Here is a 20,929-nt window from a genome sequence, read left to right as displayed (position 1 = left end):
ATCCTTCTTTGGTTTTCAGTCATTCATACAAATTGATACTGTTTTCCTAACCTAAATATTTGGCAATTACTTTTCAATATGTACATCATTTGAAATGTTTTCTTCATCCTAGTGGCATTTTTACATGCATTATTATTACTGTTAGCCTTCGTTCAAAGTATGCTGATACTTCGCTTGGTTTTCAGTGACCCTGGATTATTCACCGCTTTCCCACAATAAAGAAAGAAGACCCGCATGAGAAAAATACATCAAGCCGCTTTCCCAAATCTCTGCATGTACATTTTAACAAATCCACAACTACATGCTTTTGGAATTTCCTGATGATCAAACTGGCCTATCTACTCCCAAATAAAACACATGTTTGGACAGGTGGATATGGCATTATTGAATAAAACCCCCAAATTTATGCTTTTAAAATCCCTCTTCTTTTTAAGTTTAAAAAATTTAATTCCAGTATAGTTAATATACAGTGTTATATTAGTTTCAAGTGTACAATATAGCGAGTCAACAATTCTATACATCATCCAGTGCTCATCATGACAATTATACTCCTTAATCTTTTTTTTAAAGTTTATTCATTATTGAGAGACTGAAGGAGACAGCATGAACATGGGAGGGACAGAGAGAGGGAGAGACACAGAATCCAGGGCAGGCTCTAAGCTCTGAGCTGTTAGCACAGAGCCTGACCTGGGGCTCAAACTCACGAGCTGTGAGATCATGACCTGAGCCTAAGTTGGACACTTAACTGACTGAACCACCCAGGTGCCCCATTATACTCCTTAATCTTCACCACCTGTTTCAACCATCCTCCCCGCCCCCCACCTCCCCTCTGGTAACCATCAGTTTGTTCTTAATAGTTTAGCATCTGTTTTTTGGCTTCTCTCTCTCTCTCTGTCTCATTCTCTCTCTCTCTCTCTCTCTCTCTCTCTCTCTCTCTTTCCCCCATGCTCCTTTGTTTTGTTTATTAAATTCCACATATGAGTGAAATAATATGGTATTTGTCTTTTTCTAACTGACTTGCTTCACTTAGCATTATACTTCCTAAGTTCATCCCTTTTCTTTTGACCTCTTTTCTGGAGGTATCTATGCTTAGTTCCATAGTCCAAGGAAACTGTTGTAATAGAATTATATAGTATGAATTCCTAATAGATTGTCATCAACTTTTCTTTCTCATTAACAGATGATTTGAAATTGGTTTTCAAATGAATGGAGCAGTAGTGTACTTAGAAGTTCATTTTGAACTATATCAGTATATTTTTCCGGTGTTATAACATTGTTGACCCCCTGAATTAAAAAGATGATCACAGATTATAGATATCAGAGCATACTATTTTGGTTGTGACTGAGCATTCATAATTTTTGTATTTATCAACAATTACTATGATATTCTAAAAAATCACCAAATTTTTTCATATGGTGTTGGAAAGAATAGTGGTTCCTATTTCAAAGTTATTAAATCTTAATTTCACAGTAGCAACTGTCTTTACACAGATCAACTATGATTAGGTACTTTGTATAAGTTTGCAAGGGCTGCCATAACCAAATACTACAGGCTAAGTAACTTAAACAACAAATTTATTTTATCACAATTATGGAGGCTAGAAGTTCAAGATCAAGGTGTTGGCAGAGCTAGTTTCTTCTGAGGCCACTCTCCTTGGTTTTTTAAAAATTTCAAACCCTTGGTTTATAGATGGCTGTCTTCGTGCTGTGCCTCATCCTTTATGTGTCTGTTTCCTAATCTCCTTTTCTTATGAGAATACCAGTAATATTGGATTAGGATTGGGTCCATCCTAATGACCTTATTTTACCTTAATTACCTTTTTAAAGGCCCTGTCTCCAAATAGTCATTCTGAGGTACTGGGGGTTAAGACTTTAGCACATGAGTTTTGAGGGGAAAAGATTTAGCCCATAATGTATAGTATACCCTTTTGTTTCATTAGGGAATGTGATATATAAGACAAAAAAATGTTATCCTCAAGTCTACATTTTATCCTGTATTCCCAATTTGTAGCACTGTACCTAATACATAGTGTATGTTCCTTAAATGTTGATTTATCTGAATGAGTGAATGATTAAAGAGAAAAGACTGTATAAATAGGAAGATTATGTAATATATCATGACTTCATTGTACCAGAATAAAGAACATTTTTTGAAGATGATTCATTCCTAAGAGAAAACAAATGGATTGCTGATATGTACATCACTATCTTATTTCAGGCTAGAATGCTTCCAGTCTCAAGCTTTTGGAATAGTGCAGAAGCAGAAGAAAGTGAAGTAGTGGAAGGGAAAAGGGCTGCAGATGACACAAAAATGTTTTAATAGTAAACATCAATAAGTATAGCCTTGGGGAGGCTGAGACATGTTAAGCAATAGACAAGACTAGGGTGGGGAGTAGATGAAATAAGACTGATATTACAAATGATGACACAGAGGGTGTCATGATTTGACAATAAAAAGAGCTAGTACATACAAAATATAAAACACTTCTGTAATAAGTAGCTGTGGATGTATGTGTATTTGTGTATCTATATTTATATACCCATATAAGTATATCTTAGAAACACCTAAATAACTTTTTTCAGTCCTGATCATGTATCAGAATCATCTGGGGAGGTTTTAGAAAATGCTAGGTCTCACCCTAGTTCTACTGGACCATAATCTCTGAGGGTGAGACTCAAACATGTGTATTAAATAAATATTTATTGATGAAGAAGAGGAAGATGGCAGCGTAGGAGGAAGCTGGGCTCACCACGTCCTGCTGACCAATTAGATTCCACCCACATCTGACTAAATAACCCAGAAAACCGCCAGAAGACTAGCAGAATGGACTCTCTGGAGCCAAGCATAGATGAGAGGCCCACAGAAGAGGGTAGGAAGGACTGAGAGGCGTTGCGCAGTACACGGACTGATGGGAAGGAGCCGGGGCAGTGGAGGGGCAGCCAGCCCACCTGGCAAGGCAGGGCCCCCGAGTCTGGCTTGGAAAAGTGGAGGGGCCAGATGGAGTGTGTTCTGACAGCCAGTGGGACTTCACATCTGGAATATTATAAGTCAATAACTCTGCTCTGAGAGTGGGGGAGTCTAGAGGACAATGGGAGGGAGAGTTGTTGACCCCCAGAGGACAAAGCCCAGATTCGTGGGGAACAAAGGTGCTCACCAGCACCATCCCCCAGGCAAAATCCCAAAGGCAACCAGTTTCCATCACTGAACTTGCTTGCACCACGCAAACACCCAACATTGTGCTTCTGTGGATCCATCCCTGTGACGGATCTGCCTCCCTCCCAGTGCCACAGGGCCCCTTCTGAAGTGGACCACCAAAGACAAAATGAGCTGAGTCTGCCCCTCCCACCCCTGTGCACCCTGCGGATCCCCCCCCCCCGGCTACTACACCAGATCCCATAGAAGCAGCACCACAAGCCTGGCAGTGTGCAAGTAGCCCAGACAAGGGCCACACCACTCCGCAGTGAGTCCTACCCCTGGGAGAGGGGAAGATAAGGTACATAGCAGTCTGACTGTGACCGCAGTGGTGGGCTGGGGGCAGACATTGGGTCTGACTGTGTCCCCGCCCACCAATGCAAGTTACTCAAGACAGCACAGAGGAAGAGCCCTGCTGTTCTGCGCCACTCCAGGGTCTATCCAAAATGACGAAATGGAAGAATTCATTTCAAAAGAAACTCCAGGAAGTAGCGACAGCTAACGAACTGATCAAAAACGATTTAAGCAATGTAAAAGAAAATTAATTTAAAATAATAGTCATAAAATTAATGGCTGGGCTTGAAAAAAGCATAGAGGACAACAGAGAATCTATTACTACAGAGATCAAGGGATTAAGAAGTAGTCAGGAGGAGCTAAAAAAATGCTATAAACGAGGTGCAAAATAAAATGGAGGTGACCACAGCTCGGATTCAAGAAGTAGAGGAGAGAATAGGTGTTAGAAAAAAAATTATGAAAAAGAGGAAGCTGAGAAAAAGAGAGATAAAAGAATCCAGGAGTATGAGGGGAAAATTAGAGAACTAAGTCACACAATTAAACATAATGACATACGCATAATTGGGATTTCAGAAGAGGAAGAGAGAGGGAAACAGCTGAAGGTGTACTTGAAGAAACCATAGCTGAGAACTTCCCTGATCTGGGGAAGGAAGAAGGCATTGAAATCCAAGAGGCACAGCGAACTGCATTCAGACATAACTTGAATCGATCTTCTGCACAACATATCATAGTGAAACTGGCAAAATACAAGGATAAAGAGAAACTTCTGAAAGCAGCTAGGGATAAACAGGCTCTAACATATAAAGGGAGACCTATAAGACTCGTGATGGATTTATCTACTGAAACTTGGCAGGCCAGAAAGAAATGACAGGAAATATTCAATGTGATGAACAGAAAAAATATGCAGCCGAGAATCCTTTATCCAGCAAATCTGTCATTTAGAATAGAAAGAGAGATAAAGGTCTTCCCAAATAAACAAAAACTGAAGGAATTTGTCACCACTAAACCAGCCCTACAAGAGATCCTAAGCGGGATCCTGTGAGACAAGGTACCAGAGACATCACTACAAGCATGAAAGCCACAGGCATCACAATGACTCTAGACCCATATATTTCTATAATAACACTGAATGTAAATGGACTAAATGCTCCAACCAAAAGACATAGGGTATTCGAATGGAAAAAACAAAACAAAACCAAGACCCATCTATTTGCTGTCTACAAGAGACTCATTGTAGACCTTAGGACACTTTCAGATTGAAACTGAGGGGATGGAGAACTATCTGTCATTCTACTGGAAGTCAAAAGAAAGCTGGGGTAGCCATACTTATATCAGAAAAACTAGAGTTTCAATTAAAGGCCGCAACAAGAGATGAAGAAGGGCATTATATAATAATTACAGGGTCTATCCATCAGGAAGAGCTATAGACAACTATAAATGTCTATGCGCCAAATACGGGAGTCCCCAAATATATAAAACAATCACAAATATAAGCAACCTGATTGATAAGAATGTGGTAATTGCAGGAGACTTTAATACTCCACTTACAACAATGGAGAGATCATCTAGACACAGGATCAATAAAGAAACAAGGGCCCTGAATGGTACATTGGATCAGATGGACTTGACAGATATATTTAGAACTCTGCATCCCAAAGCAACAGAATATAGTTTCTTCTCAAGTTCACATGGAACATTCTCCAAGATAGATCACATACAGGGTCACAAAACAGCCCTTCATAGTTATACAAGAATTGAGATCATACCATGCATACTTTCAGACCACAATGCTATGAAGCTTGAAATCAACCACAGGAGGGGCGCCTGGGTGGCTCAGTGGGTTAAGCTTCCGACTTCGGCTCAGGTCATGATCTCACAGTTCGTGAGTTCGAGCCCCACTTCAGGCTCTGTGCTTACAGCTCAGAGCCTGGAACCTGCTTCACATTCTGTGTCTCCCTCTCTCTCTGCCCCTTCCCTGCTCATGCTGTGTCTCTCTCTGTCTCAAAAATAAATAAATAAATAAATAAATAAATAAATAAATAAATAAACATTAAAAAATTTAAAAAAAATGAAAAAAAGAAATCAACCACAGGAAAAAGCCTGGAAAACCTCCAAAAGCGTGGAGGTTAAAGAACACCCTACTAAAGAATGAGTGGGTCAACCAGGCAATTAGAGAAGAAATTTGAAAAATATATGGAAACAAATTAAAGTGAAAATACAACAATCCAAACGCTTTGGGATGCAGCAAAGGCAGTCCTGAGAGGAAAATACTTTGCAATCCAGGCCTATCTCAAGAAACAAGAAAAATCCCAAATACAAAATCTAACCACACACCTGAAAGAAATAGAAGCAGAACAGCAAAGAACCCCAAACCCAGCAGAAGAAGAGAAATAATAAAGATTAGAGCAGAAATAAACAATATAGAACAAAAAAAAAAAACCTGTAGAACAGATCAATGAAACCAAGAGTTGTTTTTTTTTTTTAAATAAACAAAATTGATAAACCTCTAGCCAGGCTTCTCAAAAAGAAAAGGGAGATGACCCAAATATATACAATCATGAATGAAAAAGGAATTATTACAACCAGTCTCTCAGAGATACAAGCAATTATCAAGGAATACCATGAAAAGTTATATGCCAACAAACGGGTCAACCTGGAAGAAATGGACAAATTCCTAAGCACCCACACACTTCGAAAACTCAAACAGGAAGAAATAGAAAATTTGAACAGACCCATAACCAGCGAAGAAATTGAATCAGTTGTCAAAATCTCCCAACAAATAGGAGTCCAGGACCAGATGGGAAGATGGCTTCCCAGGGGAATTCTACCAGACATTTAAAGCAGAGATAATACCTATCCTTCTCAAGCTATTCCAAAAAATAGAAAGTGAAAGAAAACTTCCAGACTCATTCTAGGAATCCAGCATTACTTTGATTCCTAAACCAGTCAGAGACCCAGTAAAAAAAAAAAAAGAGAACTACAGGCCAAGATCTCTGATGAATATGGATGCAAAAATTCTCAATAAGATACTAGAAATCGAATTCAACAGCATATAAAAGGAATTATTCACCATGATCAAGTGGGATTCATTCCTGGGATGCAGGGATGGTGCAACATTCGCAAATCAATCAATGTGATACATCACCTTAATAAAGAAAAAAGAAAAGAAAAGAAAAGAAAACCATATGATCCTGTCAATCGATGCAGAAAAAATATTTGACAAAATTCAGCATCCTTTCTTAATAAATACCGTCGAGAATGGCGGGATAGAAGGAACATGCTTAAACATCATCAAAGCCATTTATGAAAAGCCCACAGCTAATATCATCCTCAATGGGGAAAAACCGAGAGCTTTCCCCCTGAGATTCAGAAAACGACAGGGATGTTGACTCTCACCTCTGTTGTTTAACATAGTGTTGGAAGTTCTAGCATCAGCAATCAGACAACAAAAGGAAATCAAAGGCATCAAGATTGGCAAAGATGAAGTCAATCTTTCACTTTTTGCAGATGACATGATATTATACATGGAAAATCCGAGAGACTCCAGCAAAAGCCTGCTAGAACTGACACATGAATTCAGCAAAGTTGCTGGATACAAAAACAATGTACAGAAATCAGTTGCATATTTACACACTAATAATGAAGCAAGGGAAATACAAATAAAGAAACTGATCCCATTCACAATTGCACTAAGAAGCATAACATTCCTAGGAATAAACCTAACAAAAGATGTAAAAGATCTGTATGCTGAAAACTATAGAAAGCTTATGAAGGAAATTGAAGAAGATATAAAGAAATGGAAAACATTCCGTGCTCATGGATTGGAAGAATAAATACTGTTAAAATGTCAATACTACCCAACGCTATCTACACATTCAATGCAATCCCAATCACAATTGCACCAGCATTCTTCTCGAAGCTAGAGCAAGCAATCCTAAAATTTGTATGGAACCACAAAGGTCCCGAAGCCAAAGTAATTTTGGAGAAGAAGACCAAAGCAGAAGGCATCACAATCCCAGACTTTAGCCTCTACTCCAAAGCTGTAATCATCAAGACAGCATGGTCTTGACACAAAAACAGGCACATAGACCAATAGAATAGATTAAAAACCCCAGAACTAGATCCACAAAAGTATGGCCAACTAATCTTTGACAAAGCAGGAAAGAATATCCAATAGAAAAAAGACAGTCTCTTTAACAAATGGTGCTGGGAAAACTGGACATAAACATGTAGAAGAATGAAACTAGACCACTCTCTTACACCATTCACAAAAATAAATTTAAAATGGATAAAGGACCTGAATGTGATACAGGAAACCATCAAAACCCTAGAGGAGAAAGCAGGAAAAAACCTCTCTGACCACAGCTGCAGCAATTTCTTACTTAACACATCCCCAAGGGCAAGGGGATTAAAAGCAAAAATGAACTATTGGTACCTCTTGAAGATAAAAAGCTTCTGCACAGCAAAGGAAACAACCAACAAAACTAAAAGGCAACCAACGGAATGGGAAAAGATATTTGCAAATGACATATCGGACAAAGGGCTAGTATCTAAAATGTATAAAGAGCTCACCAAACTCCACACCCGAAAAACAAAGAACCCAGTGAAGAAATGGGCAGAAAACATGAATAGACACTTCTCTAAAGAAGACATCCAGATGGCCAACAGGCACATGAAAAGATGTTCAGCGTCGCTCCTTATCAGGGAAATACAAATCAAAACCACACTCAGGTATCACCTCACGGCAGTCAGAGTGGCCAAAATGAACAAATCAGGAGACTATAGATGCTGGAGAGGATGTGGAGAAACGGGAACCCTCTTGCACTGTTGGTGGGAATGCAAATTGGTGCAGCCGCTCTGGAAAGCAGTGTGGAGGTTCCTCAGAAAATTAAAAATAGACCTACCCTATGACCCAGCAATAGCACTGCTAGGAATTTATCCAAGGGATACAGGAGTACTGATGCATAGGAGCACTTGTACCCCAATGTTCATAGCAGCACTCTCAACAATAGCCAAATTATGGAAAGAGCCTAAATGTCCATCAACTGATGAATGGATAAAGAAATTGTGGTATATATACACAATGGAATACTACGTGGCAATGAGAAAAAATGAAATATGGCCTTTTGTAGCAACGTGGATGGAACTGGAGAGTGTGATGCTAAGTGAAATAAGCCATACAGAGAAAGACAGATACCATATGGTTTCACTCTTATGTGGATCCTGAGAAACTTAACAGGAACCCATGGGGGAGGGGAAGGAAAAAAAAAAAAAGAGGTTAGAGTGGGAGAGAGCCAAAGCATAAGAGACTGTTAAAAACTGAGAACAAACTGAGGGTTGATGGGGGGTGGGAGGGAGGGGAGGGTGGGTGATGGGTATTGAGGAGGGCACCTTTTGGGATGAGCACTGGGTGTTGTATGGAAACCAATTTGTCAATAAATTTCATATAAAAAAATAAAAAAAATAAAAAAAAGAAAAAAAAAAGAAAAAAGATCTAAACAGAACCCAAAAAAAAAAAAAAAAAAAAAAAAAAAAAAAAAACTAAAAGGCAACCAACGGAATGGGAAAAGATATTTGCAAATGACATATCGGACAAAGGGCTAGTATCCAAAATCTATAAAGAGCTCACCAAACTCCACACCTGAAAAACAATCCAGTGAAGAAATGGGCAGAAAACATGAATAGACACGTCTCTAAAGAAGACATCCAGATGGCCAACAGGCACATGAAAAGATGCTCAACGTCGCTCCTCATCAGGGAAAGACAAATGAAAACCACACTCAGATATCACCTCACTCCAGTCAGAGTGGCTAAAATGAACAAATCAGGAGACTATAGATGCTGGAGAGGATGTGGATAAACAGGAACCCTCTTGCACTGTTGGTGGGAATGCAAACTGGTGCAGCTGCTCTGTAAAACAGTGTGGAGGTTTCTCAAAAAATTAAAAAGAGACCTACCCTATGACCCAGCAATAGAACTAGGACTTTACCCAAGGGAAACAGGAGTGCTGATGCATAGGGGCTTTTGTACCCCAATGCTTAGAGCAGGACTTTCAACTATAGCCAAATTATGGAAAGAGCCTAAATGTCCATCAACTGATGAATGGATAAAGAAATTGTGGTTTATATACACAATGTAATACTACATGGCAATGAGAAAGAATGAAATATGGCCCTTTGTAGCAACGTGGATGGAACTGGAGAGTGTTAGGTGAAATAAGTCATAGAGATAAAGACAGATACCATATGTTTTCTCTCTTATGTGGATCCTGAGAAACTTAATAGAAGTCTATGGGGGGAGTGGAAGGAAAAAAAAAAGAGGTTAGAGTGGGAGAGAGCCAAAGCATAAGAGACTCTTAAAAACTGAGAACAAACTGAGGGTTGATGGGGAGTTGGAGGGAGGGGAGGTGCGTGATAGGTATTGAGGAGGGCACCTTTTGGGATGAGCACTGGGTGTTGTATGGAAACCAATTTGACAATAAATTTCATATTAAAAAAAATGAAAAAAACTTATTTTACTAGTAAGTTTTATTAGCAGCTAGGGCAGTAAGCTACTGTCTACTTAAAGGCAAACTATCCATAATTTAGTAATATAATGCATAGTAGTTGTTTGCCTGAGGAGTTATATTTTTATTAGAGAAGACAGATGGCCAATTAGCAAGTTAATATCAGGATTTAAAAAAAAATACAGATTCTGGTGTCATTATGCTCTTCATTTGTATTGAGTACCACACAGTGTAATAAAACTACTGACCGTGGGTAATCTGGAAAAATGTTTATTTATATTCCTCACACTCTAAGGAAAAATGCATATTTAATTAAATTTAGAAATAAAGGCAGTTGTATTCAAAATGACATTATCCATTATCCAGAATGAATTTCCTGTTTGCCTATTTCCTTTAAGTATTAAAAAAATAATTCTGGACCAATATTTTTCTGTTTTTTTTTAATGGGATTTAAATATAATTTTGAGGCTTCTTACTAGTTAATTTATCTTTAAAATCTTTCTTTTTACAAGCGAGAATAAGCTGATTCTTGCCAGAAGGGAGGGGAGCTAACGGATGGGCAAAATGGGTGAGGTGGAGTCAGAGATACAGGCTTTCAGTTACAGAATGAATAAGTCATGGGAATAAGATCTACAGCATAGGGAATATAGTCAATGGTACTATAATAGCTTTGTATGGTGACAGATGGTAGCTACACTTGCAGTGAACATAGGATATCATACAGAATAGTTGAATCCTACCTTGTATGCCTGAAACTAATGTAACATTTTGTGTCAACTATACTGAAAAAATGTTTTTCTTCATGCCCTTGTTACGAAATTGGGTGGATTTCTTTAGATGTCTGCTCACATAAAATCAAACAAATATCGTGCTAAGCATTAGGAATGCAGAGATGAGTATGATTAATACCTGCATTCAGGCAGCCCATGGTCTAGTGGGAGAGAAAGACAAGGTGATGAGTTATTAGGACACAGTGTAACAATATTCTATGGTGACTATCCACTGGGAAAAGTGGTCTTTTCTAATATAGTAGCATTTTCATGTTGGAAATTTTATCGGAATGCTGCCAAAATTGAAAGACATATTACATTTTTAAGGGATGGGCATATGTGGACTTTAATTAGAAGAGGTATTCGACAGACTCTTTCATTTGGAAGGCATTCTTAGGGTTGGTGAAACTAACTAGAGTACAGTTGTTTCCTTGGTGACAGTAATTAGAATAGAGTAGTTGCTTCCTAAATATGAACATTTTTAAAAAACTAATGTCATCATGACCCATGTTTATAATGATGATTTTAAACAGGGCAGAAACTAAAGCGCTCAAGCATAAAACAGCTGTACTGTGTTCAATATGGAATTGAACTTGGTGCACCTGGATGGCTCAGTTTGTTAAGCGTCTGACTTTGACTCAGGTCATGATCTCATGGCTTGTGAATTCGAGCCCTGCGTCGGGCTCTGTACTGACAGTTTGGAGCCTGGAGCCTTGTTTGGATTCTGTGTCTCCCTCTCTCTCTGCTCCTCCCCCCCTCTTTATCTCAAAAATAAACATTAAAAAAGTTAAAAAAAATCACAGACTTGTGGGAAACCTTAAAGACCCTTTTAACATAACATGTTTGTCATGTGAGAATACTGAAATAAAGTGGTTTGTGATTTGGCCAAGGCTGCTTAGCTTATACATGGCAGAGCTAGGAGCAAAACTTAGTCTACTGACTCTTCTACCAGTATTCTTTCATGTGGATAGAAATTCCAGTAAGTGTTATTATATTCTTTGAAGACTAGTAGTACATTCATAGTATGTGGTGAAAACTCAGTTAACCATAATTTAAAAGTATACAATCTGATGATGTTGCTTTTGGTATACACATATTCTGTTGCAAAGGTGCATACAGATATGCCATACTTTAATCCAAAATGGTAGCTGCAAAGCATATGTATTTGCATTAAAAGGGGTTTTTCACTTTTTAAAAAAGAAACCCCTTCAAAAGGAAAACTCACTCTCATAGCTACTTAAGAGTCTGCTGAAATAATATTTTAATGTGTAACAAACATCCATGGACATACGTTCAGAGCTGATTCTTCATTTATGACTGAATACTCCTCCTACCTACCACTCTGGTGAATTAATGTTTGACTACCTGTGTTATTTTAGCTACCATGAAGTCTAGCTTACTTGGGATTATGTTAGTGCCTGCTTTGGCCACAGCCACTATTTATTAATTAATTAAAGCATGAATTGAGATGATTCTTGCCATCTAGACAAGAATTAATATGGTATTATGGAAATCTACCAAGATTTCTAGACATGGTGATTAACTGGTCATGTGAACTTAAACTCTGTGGATCTCAGGTTTTTTTCCACTATATAGTCAGAATGTTAGATACTATTTCCCAGCTCTTGTTATTTTGTGATATGTAATACATTTGACGTTTTTTCATCCTAGCTACTATGCTTCTCTAGGGACTAGAATTACACCTCATCTGAGTGTAATCTTCACAGCTGAATAGAGTCCTACAACAAAAAGCAGAAACACTCCCTGGGTACCTTCTTATCTGCCTGACCAGGTGGTAGGAAATCTGGCATATAAATTATATCTAAAGACAGATACCATTTGTTTGGGATTTGCAGATTTTGTTTGCCTATAGCCAGTTTTTTATTTCAATAATATGGCTGGTTGGACATTTAAGTATTTATATATCACTGACTACTTAAAAGGCTACAGTGGAATTCTATTTCAAAGAACTTTTGAAGCTCACATATTTTGTCATGCCCTATAATGTACAAGGTTTTATCTATCTTTTTTTCTGCATCTACTTCATAAATCATAGTCCAATGAGGGTCCTTTTATTAAGTAGACTCCATGTCCAACATGGGGCTTGAATAAACCCTGAGATTGAGAGTCACATGCTTTACCAATATTATGATTTGGATGTTCAACCAACTGAGCCAGCCAGGCACCACTCCAGTGAGTTAGTTATTGATGTTTTTCTTGTGTCACTACCTAGTTGGAAGGGAAAGCTGAAACAGGGAAAGCTGAAACATAGATTTTATGTGCTTATATTTACATGCAATTACTTAATAGGGGTGGTGAAGATGGTGGTGTATCTCTATGTGTTAGAAAACAGGGAAATGAATATACCAGTAGTCCATAAAACTCTGTGTTATATTGAAGGAGTTGGATATTCAGTTAATTTCTGGTGTGATTTCTGATTCTTAATGGAGCTAATCTTACGATGTTGCAGCTGGATTTGAGTATTTTTGGATTTCTTTTTACAGGATGAAGGAATTGTTAAAGAAATCCCTATTACTCATCATGTTAAGGAAGGGTATGAGAAAGCAGATCCTGCACAGTTTGAGTTGCTCAAAGTTCTTGGTCAGGGATCCTTTGGAAAGGTAATAAATGTTTTATTCCACATTTTTTCCTCTTCTAAACATTTAGCAAATAAAAGGTACACATATAGAAAAATCTGAAAATATGCCATTTCTAAATTTGTCAAAGGATACACACAAAGGTAATTCTGTAATTTTACTGCTTTTATTTCTACTTTTAATTCTATTTCTTTATACTTCTCTATAATAATGAATGTTTTCCAGTACCTTTGGCTCACTGATTTCTTTTTTTCATGTATATTTATTTATTTTCAGAGAGAGAGAGAGAGAGAGAGAGCACTCACATGAGCAAGTTAAGGGCAGAGAGTGAGGGAGAGAGAGAATCCTACATAGTCTCCACACTCAGCACAGAGCCTGATGGTGGGGATCCATCTCATGAACAGCAAGGGCATAACCTGAGCCAAAATCAAGAATCAGATGCTTAGCTGACTGAGCCACCCAGGCACTGATCACTGATTTCTTTAGGACAAAATATAGCATGCTATTTATTAGCTGTCTAAATTAAAGTATTTTTTAAAAAAAGTCTTCCTTGTTTCTCTGTTCATATGCTTGCATAATTACAGCTTTCTCTCTCCTGATGATTTTATTTATATTCTGTAGCTCTATCACGAAAGCCAGAATGTAGGTATCAATTCATATATGAATGCATGAATTCACCTATCATCTGTTAAAGTAGTATGTGTGTGAAGGACAAAAGGGAAAGATACTGGGTGACATGTGGATGATGTGAAACCCTACATTTAAGGAGCTTAAATTTCAAGAGAAAGAGAAAAAATTGAGAAACATTAACTCAGAAATTCATTATTAAAACTGTATATTAAGTGCTTAATGGCATATAATTTTTCGAGGGTGTAGGTCTGGTTCTTGACTTTGTACACCTAATATCTAAGTCATGAAAGTTACTGCACACACACAGACACATAGCCTTTAGGAAAACAGAAACAACAATTGAAGGGGAGAAAGATAAGGAGAAACTACTAATTTGAGTGTGGCTGAGATTTAGTTTTAAAGGGGAAAAGCAGGGCAACTGAGCAGTGATTATTATGATCTAAATCATTATGATTTAAATCATTTTAAAAGAAAGATACACACCCACACACACATAATTTAAATTCAAGTTAGTTAACATTCAGAGTAGTCTTGGCTTCAGGAGTAGAACCCAGTGATTCATCACTAACATACGACACCGAGTACTCATCCTGAAAAGTGCCCTTGTTAATGCCCATCACCCATTTAACCCAACCCCCACTCACATGCCCTCGAACATCTCTCAGTTTGTTCTTTGTAGTTTAGAGTCTCTTATGGTTTGCCTCCCTCTCTGCTTTTATTTTATTTTCCCTTTCCTTCCCCTATGTTCATCTGTTGAGTTTCTCAAATTCCACATATGAGTGACATCATATGATATCTGTCTTTCTCTGACAGGCTTATTTCACTTAGCATAATACCCTCTAGTTCCATCCACATAGTTGCAAATGGCAAGATTTCATTCTTCTCATTGCCAAATAGTATTCCATTGTGTGTGTGTGTGTGTGTGTGTGTGTGTGTGTGTGTGTGTACCAAATCTTTCTTAATCCAGTTATCAGTGGATGGACATTTTGGCTCTTTCCATAATTAGGCTATTGTTAATAGCACTGCTATAAATATTGGGGTGTATGTGCCCCTATGAATCAGCATTTTTGTATCCTTTGGATAAATTCCTAGTAGTCCAATAGCTTGGTTGAAGGGTAGTTCTATCTTTATTTTTTTTTAATTAAAAAAGGAACCTCCATACTGTTTTCCAGAGTGGTTGCACCAGTTTGCATTCTCACCAACAGTGCAAAAGGGTTCCTTTTCTCCACATCCTCACCAACATCTGTTGTTTCCTCAGTTGTTAATTTTAGCCATTCTGACAGGTGTGAAGTGGTATCTCATTGTGGTTTTGATTTCTATTTCCCTTATGAGTGACATTGAGCCTTTCTTCATGTGTCTGTTAAACATCTGGATTAAAGTGTCTATTCATACCTTTTGCCGATTACTTCACTAGATTGTTTTTTGTGTGTTGAGTTTGGTAAATTCTTTACAGATTTTGAATACTAACCCTTTATCTGCTATGTCATTTGCAAATACCTTCTCCCATTCCATTAGTTGCCTTTTAGTTTTGTTGATTGTTTCCTTTGCTGTGCAGAAGGTTTTTATCTTGATGAGGTCCCAGTAGTTCATTTCTGTTGTTATTTCTCTTGCCTCTGAAGATATATCAAGTAAGAAGTTGCTATGGCCTAGGTCAAAGAGGCTGTTGCCTGTTTTCCACTCTAGGATTTTGATGGTTTCCAGTGTCACATTTAGGTTTTTCATGCATTTTGAATTTATTGAATGTATGTTGTAATAAAGTATCTACATTCATTCTTCTGCATGTTGCTGTCCAGTTCTCCCAGCACCATTTGCTAGAAAATATCTTTTTTTTTCCGTTGGATAATCTTTCCTGTTTTGTCAAAGATTAGCTGGCCATATATTTGTGCTTCCATTCTGTATTCTCTATGCTATTCCATTGGTCTATGTGTTTCTTTTTGTGCCAATAGTATCCTGTCTTGATTATTACAGCTTTGCAATACAGGTTAAAGTCTGGATTTGTGATTCCTCCAACTTTGGTTTTCTTTTTTAAGATTACATTGGGTATTTGGGGTCCAGAATTATTTGTTCTAGTTCTGTGAAGAATGCTAGTGTTATTTTGATATGGATTGCATTGAATGTGTAGATTTCTTTAGGTAATATTGACATTGTAACAACATTTGTTCTTCCAATCCATGAGCATGGAATGTTTTTCCATTTCTTTGTGTCTTCAGTTTCTTTCATAAGCTTTCTATAGTTTTCAGCATACAGATATTTTACCTCTTTGGTTAGGTTTATTCATAGGTATCTTATATTTTTTGGTGCAATTGTAAATGGGATTGATTCCTTGATTTCTTTTTCTGTTGCTTCATTATTGGTATATAGAAATGCAACTGATTTCTGAACATTGATTTTATATGCTGTGACTTTGATCAATTCATGTATCAGCTCTAGGAGGTTTTTGGTGGAGTCTTTCTGGTTTTCCATGTAGAGTATCATGTCATTTGTGAAGACTGAATATTTGACTTCTTCCTTGCTGATTTGGATGACTTGTAATTCTTTTTGTTGTATGATTGCTGAGGCTAGGACTTCCAACATTATGTTGAACAACAGTGGTGAGAGTAGACATCCATGTCGTATTCCTGATCTTAGGGGAAAAGCTCTCAGTTTTTCCCCATTGAGGATGATATTAGCTGTGGGCCCTTCATGTATTGCTTTTATGATGTTAAGGTATGTTCCTTCTAACCCTACTTTCTTAAGGGGTTTTATCAATAAAGGATACTATATTTTGTCAAATGCTTTTTCTTCATCTATTGAAAAGATCATATGGTTCTTATCCTTTTTTTTAATTAATGTAGTGTATCACATTGATTTGCAAATATAAAAACAGCCTGCACCCAGGAATAAGTCCCACTTGATCATGGTGAATAATTCTTTTAATGTACTGTTGAATTGGATTTGTTAGTATTTGTTGAGAAATTTTGCATACAGTTTCATCCTGGATATTGGACTGTAATTCTCCCACTTAGTGGGGTCTTTGTCTGGTTTTAGAATCAAGGTAATGCTGGCTTCATAGAATGACATTGGAAGGTTTCCTTCTTTTTCTATTTTTTGAGGGGGGAACATTTTGAGGAGTATAGGTATTAACCCTTCTTTAAATGTCTGATAGAATTTCCCTGGGAAGCCATCGGGCCCAAGACTCTTATTTGTTGTGAGGTTTTTGATAACTGATTCAATTTATTTGTTGGTTATGAGCCTGTTCAAATTTTTTATTTTTTCCTCTTGGAGTTTTGGAGGTATGTGAGTGTCTAGGAATTTGTACATTTCTTCCAGATTGTCCACTTTGTTGACATATAAGTTTTCCTAGTATTCTGTTATAATTGTTTTATTTTTGTGGTAGGTTGCGATCTCTCCTCTTTCATTTGTGATTTCATCTATTTGGGTCCTTTGTCTTTTCTTTTTGAGAAGTCTGGCTAGGGGCTTATCAATTTTGTTTATTCTTTCAAAAAACCAGCTCCTAGTTTCATTGATCTGTTCTATTGTTTTTTTTTTTTTGGATTCTATATCTTTTATTTCTGCTCTAATCTTTATTATTTATTTCCCTTCTTCTGCTGACTTTGGGCTTTATTCACTGCTCTCTTTCTAGGTCCTTTAGGTGTAAGGTTAGTTTGTGTGTTTGGGACCTTTCTTGCTCCTTGAGATAGGGCTAAATTGCAATGTATTTTACTCTTAGGACTGCGCCCCAAAGGGTTTTAACTGTTGTGTTTTCATTTTCATTTGCTTCCATGTATTTTTTAAATTCTTCTTTAATTTCCTAATTAACCCATTCATTCTTTAGTAGGATGTTCTTTAACCTCCATGTGTTTGAGGGCTTTCCAATTTTTTTCTTGTGGTTGACTTCAAGTTTCATAGCGTTGTGATCTGACAGTATGCCTGGTATGACCTCAATCTTTTTGTACCTGTTGAGGGGTGATTTGTGACCCATTGTGGGATCTATTCTGGTGAATGTTTCATGTGCACTGAGAATAAGGTATACTCTGCTGATTTAGGATGAAATGTTTTCAATATACCTGTTAAGTCCATCTAGCCCAGTGTGTCATTCAGAGTTGTTGTTTCTGTGTTAATATTCTGCTTAGATGATCTATACATTGTTGTAAGTGGAGTATTAAAATCTCTCACAATTATGATATTATTATAAATAACTTTGCTTTTGTTTATGATTACTTGATTTATATATTTTGGTGCTCTCTTTTTGTGGGCATAAATATTTATAATTATTAGCTCTTTTTGATGGAAAAAACACTTAATTATGATATAATGCCCTTATCCATCTCTTGTTACAATCTTTGGTTTAAAATCTAGTTCATCTGATATAAGTATGGCTACTGTGGCTTTCTTTTGATGTCCGTTAGCATGACAAATTGTTCTCCATCCTCTCACTTTCACTATGCTGGTGTCCTCAGGTCTAAAATGAGTCTCTTGCAGGCAGCATATAGATGGATCTTGTTTTTTTTTTTAATCCATTCTGATACCCTACGTCTTTTGATTGTAACATTTACTCCATTTACATTCAGAGTGATTATTGAAATATATGATTTTAGTGCCATTGTGTTATCTGTAGATTTCATGTTTGTGGTGATGTTTTCCAGTTGTTTGTAGTCTTTGCTGCTTTCCACTCAGAAAGAATCCCCCTTAGAATCTCTTACAGGGCTGATTTAGTGTTCAGAAACTCCTTTAGTTTTTGTTCGTCTGGGAAAGCCTTTATCTCTCCTTTCTGAATGACAGCCCTGCTGGATAAAGGATTCTTGGCTGCATTTTTTTTTTCCTATTCAGCATATTGAACATTTCCTAGCACTTCCTTCTGGCCTGTCAAGTTTCAGTGGACAGGTCTGCTAATAATCTTGTGTGTCTACCCTTGTAGGTTAATGACCTTTTGTCCCTAGCTGCTTCCAGAATTCTCTTAATCTTTGTATTTTGCAAGTTTTGCTCTGACATGTTGTGATGTTGACCTCTTTTTGTTGATTTTGAGGGGTGTTCTCTGTGCTTCTTGGACTTTGATGCCTATTCCTTCCCGAGATTGGGAAAGTTCTCAGCTATAATTTGTTCAAATAAACGTTCCACCCCTTTTTCTTGCTCTCTTCTTCTGTGACTCGTATTATATGGATATTGTTTCGTATCATGGAATCACTTAGTTTGCTAATTCATCCCTCCTGTTCTCACAATTTCCTTTCCTTCTTTTTTTTAAGCTTTGTTATTTTCCATAATGGTTTCTTCTATTTCTCATATTCCCTCCTCTGCTTCTTCAATCCTTGGTGTCACTATATCCAGTTTATTTTGCATCTTGGCTATAGCATTTTTTAATTCATCCTGACTAGTTCTTAGGTCTTTGATCTCTGTAGGAAGGGTTTCTCTGATGTGTTCTGTGCTTTTGTTCAAGCCTAGCTATATTAGTCTTATCACTGTTATTCTAAATTTTTTTCAGATATATTATTTATATTTCTTTTGAGCAATTCTTTGGCTGTGATTTCTTCTTGACTTTTCTTTGGGAGAATTCCTCTGTCTTGTCATTTTGGCTGAACTTCTGTTTTAAAAGTTTGTTATGTTTCCTTCGCCTCAGATTGCTACTATATTCCAAAAGGGTCATATACACTCCAGGGCTTCACACTCCAGGAAGTGTTTCTGGTATATGTTTTATGTATTCTGCTCTGGTGTTTTGGCTGCTCTGTCCCACTGGTTAGTTCTGTGCAGAGCTTTTCCTCTCTTGCTGTGGTGGAGTGTTTGGACCTTTCACTAGGTATGCTTTGATTGGTTTGTTGTAGTAATCCTGGAAAAAAAAATGAGGGAAAGCCTGATCCTATAAAAGGAGAAAAAGGAAAGGGGAGACAAGAAAACCAAACAGAGAATCGATAAACTATAAGCTAATTCCAGAAAAAGAGAAAGGAGAATAAAGAAGAATAAAGAGAAAAGATGGAAAAAGGATAGAATAAAAATGCCTGATTAAAAAATATACATACATAAAATAATAATTGACAAAAAACAAATCAGAAACTATTAGCTTGATTCCATTAGAAAAAAAGAAGGAGGAAAGAAAAAGAAAAAGAGTTGTCCTTTGTTGCCTGGGTTGGTGGCTGTGCTGGTCTGGAGGAGAGTCTTGCTGCATCGTGTTAGTCTGCCTTGCTCCAGTAAATAAGCAGTTGCCAGGCACAGAGGAGCAGGGTTTAGTGTAAGCTTGTCCCTCCTCCAATGGGGGTCTCTGTGCCATTCTCTGACGTACCACCATGTTGTTGTTGGATCAAAAAATGGCATCACCCCAATCTCTTCTCCCCAGACTTGGATGAGTCTGGTCTTCAGTCAGTCTTCACAGAATAGCAATGGTGGTTAGCTTGTCCTGCTCCACATTTGTCCCACACCTTCTTCTTGGCCCCCTGACTGTGATTCAAAACCCCATGTCTTAAAGAACCTGGCACTGCTTCAATCTGCTTCTCTGATCTGAAGTGGAGCCTCTCTACCCTGCTGATGAAAGGCCTGTGGCTGGTACCTGTAGGTTCTTTTGTCTTGGGGGCCATAAGCCCTCTTCCCAAAGTACTCCAGGAAGGGAACTGTTCTCTTCCAGTGTCCTTGGAGTTCGCTACACCACTCTATGCACTCTTGGACCAGCTCCCTCCTCCCCAGGAAGTGCTCCATAGCTCCAATCCAGAGAAAGATCCAGAGAAAATCATGCATGTCAAAAGCGTCAGAGTTTCAGCTCCCAAGGCTGTTTGCAAAAGTCTGTGGTCCAGAGAGGTTTTGCTATTGTGCTAACTCAATGCTGCACTTTCACAACCCCTCTCTCTCTCCCTTTTGTCCCTCCACAGAAGGGGTTCCCTCTCTTCTGTAGCTCCATCATTTTGTCTCCCCCAACAAATATACATGTACCTCAATCCTGTCAAGTTGTCTCCCTCCAGCTGTGGAGATCCTTCCACTG

General features: G+C 37.7%; 1 protein-coding gene across 1 annotated transcript in view; it reads left to right on the top strand.

Moving 5' to 3' along the window:
• RPS6KA6 (ribosomal protein S6 kinase A6) overlaps positions 1-20,929 on the top strand; it is a 198,131-nt gene that overhangs the window by 33,633 nt on the left and 143,569 nt on the right. The window contains exon 3 of the mRNA XM_030306020.1: positions 13,267-13,383. Coding sequence (XP_030161880.1) covers positions 13,267-13,383 — 117 coding nt within the window. The remainder of the gene's footprint in view (positions 1-13,266; positions 13,384-20,929) is intronic.

Source organism: Lynx canadensis, chromosome X (assembly GCF_007474595.2).
Source record: "Lynx canadensis isolate LIC74 chromosome X, mLynCan4.pri.v2, whole genome shotgun sequence".
Classification (NCBI taxonomy): domain Eukaryota; kingdom Metazoa; phylum Chordata; class Mammalia; order Carnivora; family Felidae; genus Lynx; species Lynx canadensis.
Note: the sequence above shows the minus strand (reverse complement) of the source record. Positions and strands in the feature narration are given on the sequence as shown.